The 18,429-nt window shown below is 40.7% G+C and overlaps 2 protein-coding genes across 2 annotated transcripts in view; both read right to left on the reverse strand.

Moving 5' to 3' along the window:
* asap2a (ArfGAP with SH3 domain, ankyrin repeat and PH domain 2a) overlaps positions 1 to 12,045 on the reverse strand; it is a 113,823-nt gene extending 101,778 nt beyond the window's left edge. Inside the window, exon 1 of the mRNA XM_062041589.1 lies at positions 11,524 to 12,045. Within this exon, the coding sequence (XP_061897573.1) occupies positions 11,524 to 11,649 (126 nt within the window). The 5' untranslated portion in view covers positions 11,650 to 12,045. The remainder of the gene's footprint in view (positions 1 to 11,523) is intronic.
* A 19-nt stretch (positions 12,046 to 12,064) lies between these two features.
* On the reverse strand, positions 12,065 to 17,638 carry LOC133645906 (E3 SUMO-protein ligase ZBED1-like). The gene is made up of 3 exons (XM_062040835.1): positions 16,946 to 17,638; positions 15,745 to 16,366; positions 12,065 to 12,106 (listed from the first exon to the last, which is right to left on the reverse strand). The coding sequence occupies exons 1-3, from the start codon at positions 17,629 to 17,631 to the stop codon at positions 12,065 to 12,067; spliced, it is 1,350 nt and encodes a 449-aa protein (XP_061896819.1). The 5' UTR covers positions 17,632 to 17,638.
* Between the last annotated feature and the right edge of the window lie 791 nt (positions 17,639 to 18,429).

The following is an 18,429-nucleotide window of genomic DNA, read 5'->3' on the forward strand; positions in this document are numbered from 1 at the left end:
CAGTGGCGACTTTTAAGGAGAGAAAGTCGAACTGGAGCAGCAGCGCCAATCAAGTGTGACGTCATGCTTGCTGCCGCTGGCTTTTAATCGGGGAGATTGAGAGACAACATTCTATAATAACGTCAGAAAAAGATGCTAGATTAGTTGCTAGTCGTTTTTAATAAGGAAAAAGTCACAAAGTCTGTAGACACTTGAAAAATTCTCAACAAAGTACAATGCACAATAAGCAGCAACAATTGAAAATATAGTAAAACGATATAGTATAAAATGATGTTACTAATTAATAATAGAGATGTCCGATAATATCGGCCTGCCGATATTATCGGACATCTCTTTTTTATTATCCCTCCCCCATTTACACTCATTCACACAAAAGGGTTGTTTCTTTCTGTTATTAATATTCTGGATCCTACATTATATATCAATATATATCAATACAGTCTGCAAGGGATACAGTCCGTAAGCACACATGATTGTGCGTGCTGCTGGTCCACTAATAGTACTAACCTTTAACAGTTAATTTTACTAATTTTTATTCATTACTAGTTTCTATGTAACTATTTTTATATTGTTGTACTTTCTTTTTTATTCAAGAAAATGTTTTTAATTTATTTATCTTATTTTACTATTTTTTTTAAAAAGTACCTTATCTTCACCATACCTGGTTGTCCAAATTAGGCATAATAATGTGTTAATTCCACGACTGCATATATCGGTTGATATCGGTAGATATCAGTATCGGTAATTAAAGAGTTGGACAATATCGGAATATCGGATATCGGCAAAAAGCCATTATCGGACATCCCTAATTAATAACACACATTTCTTTTAAATGTACAGTATGTACTATATACATTTTCTTGGCCTCTTTAAAGAAATTCCATATTATCATAGCGAATTATTCAATGATGTCATAGTGACCACGCCCCAACCGCCAAGGGTATATTGGCAATGTAGAGGAAACCCTGCACTAATATCAAAGGATCTTTGGGTTTCAAATAAAATAGATCTAATGGCTTGAGATATACTGTACATTTCTCGTATATTTAGAAATTTCTAAAATAAACCTAATGGAGGGAAGACTTTGCTTCTGATCGCTCCCCTGGTTGTGTTCGTTGTTAGCACTACTTCCGCCTGACTTGTCCATCCTAAGCAAACAAGCCATCTGGTACCACAGATTTGCACATTAATCACACATTAATCACACATTACTAACACAAATTAATCTCCTTTGTAACAAATTGCACTCTAAGAAAAACCTTTGTAAAAACCAAACAGCCACATTGTCATCAATTAAAGGATTTAACCTTCCCTTTAGGCTACTCAAGCATCACTGCACAAAGTGGGATGAGAGTAATCACGTTCTTTAGCTTACTGCTTTAAAACAAAGGGACATAAAACTAGGCGTCATATGAAGAAAAATCTATTTTGTCTATCAATTTTCACTGATAGACAACATTCACACTCACATTCACACACTAGGGCCAATTTAGTGTTGCCAATGAACCTATCCCCAGGTGCATGTCTTTAGAGGTGGGAGGAAGCTGGAGTACCCATAGGAAACCCACGCAGTTACGGGGAAAATATGCAAACTCCACAAGAAAGACCCCGAGCCCAAGACTTTCTTGCTGTGAGGCATGAGCACTAACCACTGTACCACTGTGCTAGCCCTCCATCTCTCAAAATGATATGGTCACTCAGTATAGTCTTAGAGAACGCTGCAATCATACTGTCCTCAACTGTTAGCTCGAGGGTAAAATGTAGGGGAAAAGATTCCTTATATATGGTCTAAACATTTTTAACTCTAATACATACTATCTTAAAAGGCAGCATTGTACTCTATCAGCATAAACTCCGGAACATTAGGTCCACCTATATGGTGGCATCCAATACAAGAGCTATATTTAACGGGATAATTTATTAATGTATGGTTGTAGGCAACCATCATGTATCCCAGAAGCATCTTTCAGTTGTGTGTGATTCTGTATACATTGGAATCTCGATTTAAAAACCTCTCATTTGACCAACTTTTCAATTTAGAACCACATACAGACTAGAAATATGCTTTGGTGTACTCAGTGTACAAACCTTGCCTCAGTGTGCCTGCAGCCCAGCCATTTTGTGACAGGCAGCACATCGATTGTGGGAGAAGGCATAGATCACCGTGCTCATTCAGTCAGCAGAGCAGTGCTGTTGTTAGCTAGTGTGCTAACTGCTCTGCTGTGTGCTTTTTAAGTGGGGTTTTTTGGGTGGGGGTTCAGCATTTTTCAGGCTATGCTAGCTCAATATGAGTCCGAAGAGAGCAATTGCCAAGCGATGAGAGGTTTGATGCATTCAGTAGGAATCCACAGCGTTGTCGACACTGCCTTGCGCTCCCTTTTTCGGCTGAAGATTAACCAACAAATGAAGACCGTACCGCTGTTGTTGTTGTTTTGGCTTTGTTATTCAATAGGGATGTGAGCACCCTTGTAGACAAAAAGAGGAAAATTGAGAAAAAAAGAGGAACATTTTTATCAGCATGAAGTGCTGCCAACCAAACTAGAAAGAACATTTTGAAAATCTAGACGACATTTCCTGCAATTGGGTGCATTTCTACACAAAATTTTACTTTTAGATGTATTCTTTGATTCATCCACCAACCTGTTTTTGATTCTTACATGTGCTGTGTAATGTACCACAGAATGTTTAGTTTTTTAGTAAATAATTTACTAGTATTATTATCATTGAAAATGTAATGTAAAATTATATAATATGCACGCAAAGAACTCAGAAAACAGTACCTATTTGGAAACTCTATCCTGTAGCCAGGCCCCCTCAGGTCATATACTTCCGGTGTTGTGACCCCTGTTCACAATTCGTCATGTCAAAAATATACCTTCTCGCTGGCTACTAATAAACACTCTAGAACTACAACTGTTTGGAATTGGAACTAACAGTGTTCGGATTGTAATCATCTAAATAGGATTAGCAGCAAAGTGGACAGCCGACAACGTTGTGGCTTGGAGAGCAAACAGAGGGGACAACAAGTAAGCAAGCCAGATGGTTAGCTACAGTAACTAGCAAGCTTGCTTTGGTGCTTCTGATCGTCTCCTTTTCCTGCAACTCAGTGCAGCGTTTAGGCAAGAGGAACAAGCGAGTACCTTCAGTTGAGGCAAGTGTTCAACAAATTTGGTTCGATCGTATTTGTATTAGTATTTATATTTTTTTTTTAAACGTGGAAGTTATATTTTGACGCAGATTAATGTTTAAAAATTTTACGTTCCGCGTAAAATTTCACCTGCCTGTAAATAGAAAGATAATCCATCACCCCCTTGTTATGTTTGTTTGATAAACAGTACTGTAGAGCAGGGGTCCCCAACCACCGGGCCGCGCAAGAAATTTAAAAAATAAATAAATAAATAAATACATTTTTTTCATTAAATCAAATTAAAAAACACAATATATACATTATATATCAATATAGATCAATACAGTTTGCAGGGATACAGTCCGTAAGCACACATGATTGTATTTCTTTATGAAAAAAAAAAAAATTATTAAATAAAAATCCCCCAGCCCCCGATCCGTGGTACAAATTTTCAAGCGTTGACCGGTCCCCAGCTACAAAAAGGTTGGGGACCACTGCTGTAGAGTATAGCGCTTTATTACTATGTTCATACTTTTACTAATGTATGGACTTTTGTCGAGTCAGAAACCCATTATTCAAGTGTAAAAAAAAATGTATGGAGAAATTTGCTTCTATATACGAACTTAATAAAACAATAAAAATAAACATGCTCAATGGCCTTGTGGTTAGAGTGTCCGCCCTGAGATCGGTAGGTTGTGACTTTAAACCCTGGCCGAGTCATACCAAAGACTATAAAAATGGGACCCATTACCTCCCTGCCTAGCACTCAGCATCAAGGGTTGGAATTGGGGGGTTAAATCACCAAAATGATTACCGAGCGCGGCCACTGCTGCTGCTCCCTGCTCCCCTCACCTCGCAGGGGGTGGAACAAGGGGATGGGTGAAACGCAGAGAGTAATTTCACCACACCTAGTGTGTGTGTGACTATCAGTGGTACTTTAACTTTAATGTTCTTAAATCAAGGTGGAGTTTTAAAACCTTTCGACACCAGAAGACATCAGGGGAGGTGCAGCAGCTGGAGAAAAACAAAGAACTGTATAAATTGGTTTGAAGTTCATACCGTAAGAGAATAAACAGATTCTGGTGTGAACAGAATATTGCTCAAAATATTATCCCCAAAAGAATAATTTTTTGGTGAAGTAATGGAAGTCCCAATTGTATTATATTATCTGAGAGGAGCCCTGCTATAAAAATTGTTCAACATTTAAATAATTTTGCCAGCGACATGTTCCATCGATTTAAATTGAACTTGAAAGGATGAGCACTGCACAGTACATGAGTGCCGTCACCATGCGTGATTGTTTCTGGGCCAAAAAGACAATACATCAAAGCGTTCCTCATGCAGACCGCCACATAATTGCTAAAACGGGCCCTAGTGAGCGAGACTGTGTTACGCTAACAATAAGGCCTTGTGTTGGGCAAGCCAAAGCACCTGGAGGTCAATGTGAAAGAACAACAGTGGAATAACGGTTGAGCAGAGTCAACAGCCACACGTTGAATTCTAGTAACTTTTCCACTTCACAGACCAGTGGTCAAATCCACACATTTAAAGAACTCTCTGAAAAAAAATATGAATTCTAAAACATACACGACAGTGCGCGGTAAGGTGATGATGTCAGCGAAGCACCTGACAGCAGTATGAGCACTGGTTTAAAAAAAAAAAAAATCACCTGGCATCTCCAAGGTGTGGAGGCTCAGGCTGCTTAAAGGGAGGTTGACACTGAGTTAAGATGTGGATTAGCCTGGTTTTCCAAAAAAATAAAGTAGAACTTGTCTCAACAAGATTGTTTATACAACGAAACCTGAAAGCTCTGAGTACAGCAGATTCTCTCAAGTGGAGGTCGCAAAATTCAGAATTAGACCAAAATATAGTGAAAAAACGTGTCTGTAAAATAGCATGAAAACCTGGAGTTCAAATGTGAGACAGCAGGTTCTCCCAAGACCTCCATTCAGTGATCAAAACATTAAACATTTGCCTGTGCTTTGCTTTTTCTTTGGCTTTTTGTGACCAACTAATTGGACAAGATTGTTTACCTTTAGATGTTCCTCAGTAATTTTCTTGCTCACAGGAGAAATATTGACTCAGAAGAAGCAAGGACCGACTGCCTCATGTCACATGTCACCAGTTTATGGAGCAGAAACACACTAACACACATAACAGTACACACACCGCCTGCATGCTCGCTCGTGTGGGAAATTCTATTTTTACCAGCAGGCTGGGCGAGGCGCTGGCATGGAGCACACAAAGTCGGGAAACCCCAACAAAGAGGAGGCGAAAAAACGGCGAACAAAAACGGAAGCATCTCTTCTACGGAGGACCTGCATGCTATAGCCTAAAGAAAGTACAGAAGAAAGCATGCACACGCACACACACACACGCACGCACGCACACGCACACGCACACACACACACACACACAGACACACACACACACACACACACACACACACCACACACCACACACACCTGTCCTCTCTTAGCAGAGAGTGATCGATCTTTACTTGGAGGAATGTGACACGGAGGTGTCTACAACTGGAAGTAAACCCACGTGATGTCACATAAACCTGACGTTAGGGATGTGAATCTTACAACAACTTACAATTCTATTGAAATTCTTGCGGTGAAAATTCAATTCAACACGAGTCTCGATTCAAACCGATTCTCGCAATGTATTATTTTATATAAAGAAATGTATAAAACCTTTTTAAAACAGGTTACAAACACTCTTCTTTGCTGCTGGCGTATATGCGCAGCAGTGTTTCCCATAAACTTCCAAGATACCTGTGGCGGTGGGGGCGTGGCTATGGGCGTGGTCACCATGACATCATCGAGTAATTTGCATAATTTACTACAATGATATGATTTTCTCTAAAAAGAATTAATAATAACAGTTTTGTTTTAAACGTCCATCCATCCATCCATCCATCAATTTTACATTATGAATACACAAAAGATAATTACTACAGTACCAAATTAGTATTAGTATCTGAAGCACCATCTCCACGTGTGTTTATTGACAACAGGGTTATAACCTGGACACGTTAGCTCGTCGGTATGGTAACAGGTGACTGTTACTGCGTGCGTCTGCCCCGGCCCCCGAGTCAAACAGCGAGCGGCGGTGTTAATGAAGCAGCGTCAGGCTGCTCACCGTCAGGAAACGCTCGGTGAAATCGCGGATTAACGTTAAATATATGACGAGCCGCGAGCGATGCAGCTATAACCTATTTCACCTGGTAGAGCACCCGCTGCGGCGACCCAGTTCGATCCCACCTGACGGTCGCTTTGCTCCGCGTCAATCCCCCCTCTCACCCTCTCTCCCCCCTCCCCCGTCTCTCTCCAGCTGTCCTTTCAAAATAAATGCATTCAAATCCCGAAAATAAAATTTAAGAAAATCAGAGTCGTGGCGGACGTAATTCTTTCGTGGCGGGCCGCCACAAATAAATGAATGTGTGGGAAACACTGCGGCAGTGAGTAAGCGCAGATGTGATCTAAAAAATGTATTCCTGAAAAAAAAGAAGTTTTTTTTGAAAATTATGAATTAATTTAAAATCATAATAAAAAGGAATTGTGATTCGAATGTGAGTCAACGTTTTTCCGCAGCCCTATCGGACGTGCACCACTCGTTTTGCCGTTAACATTACAATAAATGATAAATGGGTTATACTTGTATAGGGCTTTTCTACCTTCAAGGTACTCAAAGCGCTTTGACAGTATTTCCACATTTACCCATTCACACACACATTCACACACTGATGGCGGGAGCTGCCATGCAAGGCGCTAACCAGCTGCCATCAGGAGCAAGGGTGAAGTGTCTTGCCCAAGGACACAACGGACGTGACTAGGAAGGTAGAAGGTGGGAATTGAACCCCGGTAACCAGCAACACTCCGATTGCTGGCACAGCCACTCTACCAACTTCGCCACGCCGTCCCTACAATACACTCTACAACCTTTAAAATTTAAAACAGAAAAAGATAAACATATTGAAACACTCAAAAAGAAAATAGTATGGCTCTCAAAAAACGAAATAATATTTAATGTTTCTTGTCTATTCTATTTAAATAAAACTTGGTTAAAATATTTCAGTGTGTATATGTACTTCGAGAGCACCTTCAACAATACAATAATAATAACCGTGATGTGAAATGTTCATATCCCTATGGACAATTATGCAAATGTGTTCTTTAGAGCAAAGGTCTTCAATGTTGTCCAAGCCAAGGACCCCTAAACGGAAGGAGCGATGTAGTGGGGACCCACTACTTATATATATTGTAAACAAATTCAGTTTTATATTAAACTGGTTATAAAGGGACCTTTTCAACAAAGCTACTAAGATATTAAAATGATAGCAGTCGTGCCGCTAATCACTAGCTGACAACTAGCATGCTAATTGCTAGCTGGCAATCCCTAGCTAGTTATCCATCCAGCTATCTTAATGCCAAAATTAATACAATAATAACGTTGTTTTATGTTTTTATTCTAAAACTGAAAGGTACACAGGGTATCCACGCAGTGCCATTTACAAACACTACAGTGTTGGATCAATGGGTAAATGGGTTATACTTGTATAGCGCTTTTCTGCCTTCAAGGTACTCAAAGCGCTTTGACACCATTTCCACATTCACCCATTCACACACACATTCACACACTGATGGCGGGAGCTGCCATGCAAGGCCCTAACCACGACCCATCAGGAGCAAGGGTGAAGTGTCTTGCTCAAGGACACAACGGACGTGACTAGGTTGGTAGAAGGTGGGGATTGAACCAGGAACCCTCAGGTTGCTGGCACGGCTACTCTCCCAACGGCGCCGCGCCGTCCCTGATCAATGTGTATTAAAAAACATTTGGATTTGTGGAAAAATAAAATGGAAAATGTCAAATTAACTAAATATTTTACAACCCCCTGCTGAAGACCTCTGCTTTAGAGACCGTGTGGCTCAGGGGCAATGTTCCCTCTAATTTTTCATGTGTGTGAGCAAACGCAAAAACTCCCTGAGCATTCAGTGGAGCCCATGTGAGCAACATCAGACGTGCACACTGTGGCTACACTAGCAGCACACCTGTCCCAAACCTGACTAAATAACAAATTAAATCTCCATCCATCCATCCATTTTCTACCGCTTGTCCCTTTCGGGGTCGCGGGGGGTGCTGGAGCCTATCTCAGCTGCATTCGGGTGGAAGGCGGGGTACACCCTGGACAAGTCCCCACCTCATCGCAGGGCCAACACAGATAGACAGACAACATTCTCTTATTATTATAATCAAATGACAGCAGTCATTTCCATGAGATGATGTTCTAATATAAGTGTTTAGGCACACTTACAATGACAATAACAAAAAATATTGTTTTTCATGAACTGTGTACTTGTATTGTTTGTCTGGGTGGAGGTCCTGCTTTGGAAATAACGTGTACCCCTTTCAGACATTGCATTTAATTTCCATTAAAACATGCACATGTTGCACAATGAGATGTAAGCAGGGGATCATGTGTACATTCCTGCAACTTCCTGTTTGTAAAAAATATATTTTTTATTAGTATTTATTTAATATACTAACAGCATTTCATTATTAATATTTATAAATTAAGATTCCTAATAAATGACACTAGAATAAGCACACATTTGATTGGTAAATCACAGTGTAACGACCTGGAATTACACTTTATGTGTGGTGTTGGAGTTGTCCGACTTTTTGTGTGGCTGTAAACGCATCACTGGCTAAGTGCCATATGTGCATGTGTTGGCGCAAGTGAGAAAGAGCGAGCGGCTGCTGTTGATATAACAAAGTTGCTTTTGGTCTGGTTTGTACTGCAGAAAATGACCACTTTTGCTAGATGTATTTTTTTTTACTAATGTTTTGGTGATGTGTTTATGGCCGACAATAAAGAGTTTTGCTCAGTAAAGTGATCGATGGATTAATGTCCTCAAAGCGTCTCGACAGACGTTACAATATTTGAACAATGATGACGAAAACAGTTTTCTCTGTCATGTCCGTGTGTCGAAAATTGTTATGCGCTTATTTTTTCATTTGATTTTGTGCGTGGCATAGATTTGCCGTGCGCAGAGGACGCTTGAGCAGTGCGCAATTGCACAGGCGCGCACCTTAGAGGGAACGTTGCTCAGGGGTCCCCAAACGTTCTGACTCGAGGGCCGCATTGGGTTATATATATATATATATATATATATATATATATATATATATATATATATATATATATATTAGGGGTGTAACGGTATGTGTATTTGTATTGAACCGTTTCGGTACGGGGCTTCCGGTTCGGTTCGGAGGTGTACCGAACGAGTTTCCACACGGACTTATTAAGTAGCGTAACGCACTTTGTGTAAACAATGCACACCGAGGCACAACACACGGCATGCTAGCAGCTAACGGGCTACGATAGACTGACTATTCATCCTCTTTTCACCGGACATGTCCTCTTTTGCGCAGCTGTCTTCTTAAATGCCTCAAATGTCCGGCATTTTGAGTTAGGGTTGCGTGTATTTTCAATGTACGTTCAGGGTTAAGAAGGGGTTAAAAACAAAACAAATTGTGCGCGCAGCAGCATTCGTGAGGGAGGGGCAGAGACAGAGAGAGCGAGAGAGTTATGATAAACGCGCATGCGTCGCCAGGCTCCGCTTTTTATCCATAGATGTATCAGATTTAATTTTTTATTATCTATAGCAGGGGTGTCAAAAGTGTGCCCCGGAGGCCATTTGCGGCCCACAGCTAATGTTTTAAAGGCCCACGGCACATTCTAAAAATACTATTAAATCAACAAAACATAACAAAAGTGAAATAAAAAAAAGCTTAAAGGTTATATGTAATTTAGAAAAAGTTGCAATGTTGACTAATAAAACAAAGCTGGGTTTTTTACTTTCCAAACTGTCAGTGCTCAAAACATAATATTGAATCAAAATCAATGTTATTATGAATTTATGACCTATCCAAGGTTCCGATTACTTCACATCAAATATTCTACTAAGAAAAATATTTTTGGTGGAAGATTTTGCAAATTTGGTAAATAAATAACCCAAAAATGTATATTTTGTTGTTTTCTTACAGTACCGAAAATGAACCTAACCGTGACCTCTAAACCGAGGTACGTACCGAACCGAAATTTTTGTGTACCGTTACACCCCTGATATATATATATATATATATATATATATATATATATATATATATATATATATATATATATATATATATATATATATATATATATATATATATATATATATATCAGTGGTTCTTAACCTGGGTTCGATCGAACTCTAGGGGTTCGGTGAGTCAGCCTCAGGGGTTCGGGGAGGTCAAAACACACCCGACTCATTGTGTAAATACAAACTTCTCCCTATCGCCGTATTACGGATACGGCAACAGCTGACTGGTTTGCAGGTGTGTAATTTGTTGTGAGTTTATGCACTGTGTTGGTTTTGTTGTTTGAACAAGGTGATGTTCATGCACGGTTCATTTTATGCACCAGTAAAAAAACATGGTAACACTTAAGTATGGGGAACATATTCACCATTAATTAGTTGCTTATTAACATGCAAATTAGTAACATATTGGCTCTTAACTAGTCATTATTAAGTACTTATTAATGCCTTATTCGGCATGGCCTTATTATAACCCTTACCCTCTAACCCTGACCCTAACCAAATAACTCTAAATTAAGTCTTTATTACTTAGAATATGTTCCCCTCGTATCCAAATTACTCTAAATTAAGTCTTTGTTACTTAGAATATGTTCCCCATACTAAAGTGTTACCAAAAACATATAACTTTGTCTTGAATTTGAAAAAAAACAAAATTTTATTTTTCACTGAAGAAGGGTTCGGTGAATGTGCATATGAAACTGGTGGGGTTTGGTACCTCCAACAAGGTTAAGAACCACTGATATATATATATATATATATATATATATATATATATATATATATATATATATATATATATATATATATATATATATATATATATATATATATATATTCCTCGTGCACTAATTGACTGAAAGAGTGCGCACTTGATGTTGATGGAAAAATGCCTTTTTAGACAATATGACTTGCATGAGCGGGTAGGAGACACTGAGAGTAACAAGCGGTAGAAAAGGGATTAGAAAGGACAGATTTTAAAAAATAATTTAACATTTTTTTAAACTTGGGACTTCCCGCGGGCCGGATTTTGGACGCTGGCGGTCCGCATCCGGCCCGCGGGCCATAGTTTGGGGACCCCTGGTGTATCTAATGTTGTAGTGTATGTGTACTATGGTTAAATAATGCACCAATAAAAACGTTAATGAGTGGGGTTATAGTCCTGTTCTTCTTGTTATTTACCAGAATAATTCCAGTGTAAAATGCAGACATTATTTGCATCGCCACACGGTCCACACTCACCTCTTCGAGGGCAGCCACGGTGTTCCTGCAGTGGGACATCCTGGTGGTAAAGTTGGAGGCGGTGGGTGACTTGTAGTCCTCGTTGGTCTCCACCACAAACTCTGACACGGTGATTTGATCGGGCATGACTGCCGGTATCACTCCCCAAATTACACAGTAGCGTTCTTTTCCCAACTCCCAAACGGTTTCCGGCAAGTTCAACACAGCGGTAGTAGAGTCCTCGGCGGCCTCGGCTGACAGTGGACCATGTCTGGGTGGACTCGGACGGAGGCTCGGTCCCAACACGGTGCTCCTTCGAAATAGGACAGTTTCTTCTCTCGACTGCCTTTCACTGGTAATACTCCCGCTACATCAGGTTTAGCGGTTGTGCCTCTGTTGAAAAAACACACTTAAGTTCCCTCCGCTGTGTCTATTGTCCTCTCTTGTTGTCCGAATGTCCGACTTGAGGGTCGGGCGGCTTCACTCCAGAGAGCCCCGGGAAATCAACAAGAAGCCGCTTCATCCTCGAGCGCATGAAATCCACAAAGGTAGAGGAGGGAATTCAATGGAGCGGCATCAGCCAATAGAAAACGGCGGCGTGAGGCTGGAAGCCAATCAGGATTCAGAGTAGGCGTAAACGTGTGCTACATTCAAATGCCCTACATGATCAGTCGTAATTCTAAAACACTCCAGAAACTTGACTGAGAAAGCGTCGAGTTCAAATGTGTACAAATAACTTTTAAATCTTCTTTATATGCTTTAATCCATACAATAATTGACTTTAATCGCTTTGCTGTTAAAATTTTACAATCCCTAATTTATCTTCCAGTTTTGCTTGTAATAGTGAAATATTCCGTTTGTACCTGAAAGCAGCTTCATCAGTGCTTTCTTGATACATCGATACAGTGAGTATACTATGTTAAATTACAAGTGCATCTCAATACATTTCAACATGTTGCACTTCCTTTTTGAATTCAGAAGTTAAATTTAAAGGCTCAGAATATATTTTTACATTTGCTGATTAGAGCACGAACCGGTAGTTTACAATACTATTTTATTTAACAATTTGTAAAATTTTAAAGGCCTACTGAAATGAAATTTTCTTATTTAAACGGGGATAGCTTATTCATTCTGTGTCATACTTGATCATTTTGCGATATTGCCATATTTTTGCTGAAAGGATTTAGTAGAGAACATCGACGATAAAGTTCGCAACTTTTGGTCGCTGATAAAAAAAGCCTTGCCTGTACCGGAAGTAGTGTGACGTCGCAGGTTCAAGGGCTCCTCACATTTCCCCATTGTTTACACCAGCAGCGAGAGCGATTCGGACCGAGAAAGCGACGATTACCCCATTAATTTGAGCGAAGATGAAAGATTTGTGGATAAGGAACGTGAGAGTGAAGGACTAGAGTGCAGTGCAGGACGTATCTATTTTCGCTCTGACCGTAACTTAGGTACAAGGGCTCATTGGATTCCACACTTTCTCCTTTTTCTATTGTGGATCACAGATTTGTATTTTAAACCACCTCGGATACTATATCCTCTTGAAAATGAGAGTCGAGAACGCGAAATGGACATTCACAGTGACTTTTATCTCCACGACAATACATCGGCGAAGCACTTTAGCTACGGAGCTAACGTGATAGCATCGTGCTTAAATGCAGATAGAAACAAAAGAAATACGCCCCTGACTGGAAGGATAGACAGAAGATCAACAATACTACAAAACACTGGACCTGTAACCACACGGTTAATGCTGTACTGCCTGGCGAAGCCTAGCAATGCTGTTGCTAAGGACGCCATTGAAGCTAACTTAGCTACCGGACCTCGACAGAGCTATGCTAAAAACATTAGGTCTCCACCTACGCCAGCCCTCATCTGCTCATCAACACCCGTGCTCACCTGCGTTCCAGCGATCGACGGCGCGACGAAGGACTTCACCCGATCATCGATGGGTCGGCGGCTAGCGTCAGATAGCGCGTCTGCTATCCAACTCAAAGTCCTCCTCGTTGTGTTGCTGCAGCCGGCCGCTAATACACCGATCCCACCTACAGCTTTCTTCTTTGCAGTCTCTATTGTTAATTGAACAAATTGCAAAAGATTCACCAACACAGATGTCCAGAATACTGTGGAATTTTGCGATGAAAACAGAGCTGTTTGTATTGGGATACAATGTGTCCCAATACTTCCGCTTCAACCATTGACGTAAACGTCATCATACATAGACGTTTTCAACCGGAAGTTTCCCGGGAAATTTTAAATTGCACTTTATAAGTTAACCCGGCCGTATTGGCATGTGTTGCAATGTTAAGATTTCATCATTGATATATAAACTATCAGACTGCGTGGTTGGTGGTAGTGGGTTTCAGTAGGCCTTTAAGAGGTATTGAATTGTTTTGTTGTTGTTGAGATTTATTAATACAAATATTTTTAAACAATGTATATTTTTGGGGAATATTGTAGTGAATATATTCAATATATTTCACTTTTTGACGTGAACCACTGAAATGTATTTAAATGTATTGCACTGCAGAGAGATAGCATGGAGATTTGAACCCTAACAGACAAAATGGAAACAATATTAATTATGATATTGTCTTTCATGCTCTCATAGAATACCTAAAATACATTGTCTCAATAATCTCATTATTGCTCAATACACATACAGAATAGAGTGCTTTATTTGTCCCATGAGAGAAATTATAGTTAAGTACACTTTCTAATCTTCAATGCATTTATTAGTACCTAAATGCATTAGTACACATTGATTCTGATGCATATTTCAAAGGGGATGTTTACAGCTGTATGCTAAAAAAAAAATAGAAACAGGATGAACTGGTTCTGCACTAATGCTGGTATCAAGACAAATACATGTGCTGCGTTACTTCCGAAACAAAATACTTTTCACATTAACAACATAAATACTTGCTTTCATTTTCCCTGGGCTGCTGATGTTTCCAAACTAGCAGTACATGCTGCTAAATGAAGCGCCCAACACCCAGGCTGACCCCATCTGGCCAGCAGACCTCATAATCCCTTATGAAATTAATATGCAAAACCCCTTCCACCTTTCACCCTGACAAACGTCTGCAATACAGAGTCACCGTGTTGGCACATGTCATTTCAAATTCAGCTACACCAATAAATAGGATTAATAGGCAAGACATGCACCTGGGGATAGTTTGATTGGCAACACTAAATCGGCCCTAGCGTGTGAATGTGAGTGTGAATGATGTCTATCCGAATGCAGCTGGGATAGGCTCCAGCACCCCCCGCGACTCCAAAAGGGACAAGCGGTAGAAAATGGATAGATGGATGGAATCGTGCTTGAAATGACCGCAAGGGGGCAAAAGGTCAAATACACCACTGTTCAAGATACAAGGGAACTGCAGTTTCTACTTCCTACTTTCGATAGTAGCTCACCACCTTGCTCTATGGGAATAAAAGAAAATCCTTTGTTATCCATGCCAAAAACTGTCAATAACTCCTCACAAAGAGGAAGGAGGAGGGCAGGAGATAGTGAGAAGATGGGAGGCGTGGCATAGGGACACTATGCAATATATGAATTTCTGCCTTTGAGTAGGATTGCACATACATTTTTTAATTCATACTTTTATTGCGTACTATGTTTTACTTGTTTACTCTGCTGGCTGTGCTTCTTTTGCCAATGTCTTGTATACTATATGTAGTGCTGCTGCTATTGTAACCTTAATATGTCTGTAGGCCCACGCCAAAGGATCAATAAAGTTATGTAAATACATATATACATACTGTATATATACATATATATTTACTAGGGCTGTCAAATGATTAAAATTTTTAATCAGATTAATCACAGCTTAAAAATTAATTAATCATGATTAATCACCATTCGAACTATGTCCAAAATATGCCATTAACTGTATATTTTTGTGGGAATTGAAAGATAAATGACAGAAGACATGTGCATTTAACATATGTATGCATGTTTATTTTAATAACATCCTGTTTTTTACAATGACATTTCCTCGTCAAAATAGGAAAACAAAATAGGATGGCGTCTCTTATTTAAATGAAACTGAAATAGTAAAACAAAATAGGATGGTGTCTCCTTCTGTAACACACTAGCCATCTTGGCCATTTCTCTTCAACAAAGGAAAAACAAAGAGATTTCTCTTTTTTATCAAACCAAAAGAACATGGCCTACACAATTACATGTGGCCCGCTTCTCTATTCATCCTTTAGCCAGTTACTGAGGCAAACCAATTTGTCCACATTTTCTGAGAGTAAAGCTGACCGCTTCTTTTGCACAATGTGACCGGCAAGTGAGAAGAGTCTTTCACAGGGAACTGAGGATGCAGGAGTGGCTAGATATTTCCGAGCCAACGGAGCCAGCTTGTCATGGGCTCCTGCATGAGATGACCACCACTGCAAGGGACAGTCCGTCATTTCAATGGTGGGCTCTGCTCTGTACCTGTGTAAGGCTCTGTCAGGCTGTACCTCTTCATCTGATTCTGAATCTGAGCCCAGCTGTAGAAGAAGGTTCATTTTCTTCTTGGGTGGCCCATCTTCAGTAGTGTGTGAAGGTCTTCCAGGTGATTCACGCAGAAGGCCTCCAAGTTTGGTCCACACCTCCTCTCTGTCTGCCTTGGGCACACTTTTCAAGTCCTTAAAACGTGGGTCCAGTGCGGTTGCAATCTTGAGCCATGCATTGTTGGTGTGTTCTTGGCGGGAGCCTAGGTCGTCTTTGAATTTGGTCTTAAATCTAATCATGTATGCAGGGTCCTCATCAGAAGTTTCCATTACACGGTGTAAGTGGCAGAGGGCAGGTAGTACCACTGAGCAGGAGACGTAGGCCTCCCCACCCAGGATCTGAGTCACATACCTGCAGTGGAAAACACACACACACACACACACACAGAGAGAGAGACACAGAGACAGATACACACACACACACACACACACACACACACACAGACACAGAGACAGATACACACACACACACACACACACACACACACACACACACACACACACACACACACACAGAGACAGACAGACACACACACACACACACACACACACACACACACACAGACAGACAGATACACACACACACACACACAGCCACAGACAGACACACACACACACACACAGACAGATACACACACACACACACACAGACAGACAGACACAGACAGACAGACACACACACACACACACACAGACAGACACACACAGACAGACACACACACACACAGAGACAGACACACACAGACACACACACACACACACACACACACACACACACACAGAGAGAGAGAGAGAGAGAGAGAGAGAAGGAGAAAGACTCAAGTAAATTACTTGAATGCAAGTTGTTACATTTAATAGTAGATTAACGTTTGGTTTAATAATTTAATTTCAGCCTACAATGAATTTCCACATTATATGATGGAAGGCTTACCGGCAGGGCTCTAGAAGGGTCTCCAGTCTCTGGAGTTTATCCCATTCTGCTGGCGTCAGCATGACGAGATTATGCTGCTGTTGATCCAGGGTTGCTTTTATTGCTGCTTGATTGGGGATGATGCGTTTGACCATTTCAAGTGTGGAATTCCACCGCGTTGGAACGTCTTGGATCAGTGGCTCCTGCTGCTGTCCGAGTTTCACCTGCTCTGCATTCAGCTCCGTTACGTTTGCCGGGCTGTGTTTAAAATGTCCCACAATCTTGCGACACTTGGCTAATGCAGGAACAAATCCGCTGTCAGCGAGACTCACAGTGATGCTTCTCTGTATGACGTGCGCGATACAGGGCATATGCTCGTATGGTAGAATACGAGCCGCAGCAATCATATTGCGTGCACTGTCAGTCCCAATGGTTGTAACTTTTCTTTCAATTTCCCACTTGCATGCCACAGTTTGAAACTGTTCTGCACATGCCTCTGCAAAGTGGCGTTCTTCCGTTTTCATTATAGTTAGCGCAAAGGACTGCAATTCCCATGCTTTAGTTATTAAATGTGCAGTTACTCCCAAGTAATTTGTGTTACTCACTGACGTCCAGTGGTCTCCTGTCAGGGCGACATATTCCGCTTGAGCTAAAGCCGCCTCTTTTTTCCCCTTTTCTGTTTCATAGAGTGCGTGGATACTTTTCATTATTGTGCCTCTGCATGGTGGCTTGTAGGATGTATCGAGGGACGCCACTTTCAAAACATCAGCGAAGCCCTTATCTTCAACAATGCAAATCGGTCTACAGTCCTTTGCGACCCATTTGGCAATTGTGTTAGTTAATTTATCCGAGTTGGACTTGCTTACTGGTCTGCGTTCACTCAGGGTTGTCTGACGCAAGCCAGGTGTAGCACTGGAAGCCCCCACAAATGCATGTTTAGCGTTGAGATGGTATTTAAGGCTTGAACAGGTTCGGTGAAACTGAAACTCTCTGTTGCAGTGCGTACAAATGACTGTCTGTTTATTTATTGTTCCATCTTTGTTCTTCTTAAACTTAAATCCCTCCAGAGGGCCAACCTGTTCGTCTTGCTCCATGTTGCTGCTCCGTTCAGTGTCGGGAGGAATTATGGGAAGTATGGGTGGAGGGATTCTGCGCATGCGTTAATTACGTTAAAAAATTTAACGTAATTAATTCCAAAAATTAATTAACGCCGTTAACGCGATAATTTTGACAGCCCTAATATTTACGTTAGGTCAGGACAAAACACATGAGCAGGGAAACCTGCGAAACAGCAGGTTTCCCTGCTCGTCAGGGGATTTTCTTTTTTTAAATCCCCTGATGAGCAGGGAAACCTGCGAAACAGGCTTGTAGGGATGATATAGCCACTTGTGTTTTTTCCTGACCTATTGTATATTCCGCTCTACCCCGGTATTGAGCACTGTATAACGGATAAACCACAGAAACCTTGACTATACATATATATTTATATTTATATATACATTTAT

The sequence above is a fragment of the Entelurus aequoreus genome, linkage group LG03 (assembly GCF_033978785.1).
Source record: "Entelurus aequoreus isolate RoL-2023_Sb linkage group LG03, RoL_Eaeq_v1.1, whole genome shotgun sequence".
Classification (NCBI taxonomy): Eukaryota; Metazoa; Chordata; class Actinopteri; order Syngnathiformes; family Syngnathidae; genus Entelurus; species Entelurus aequoreus.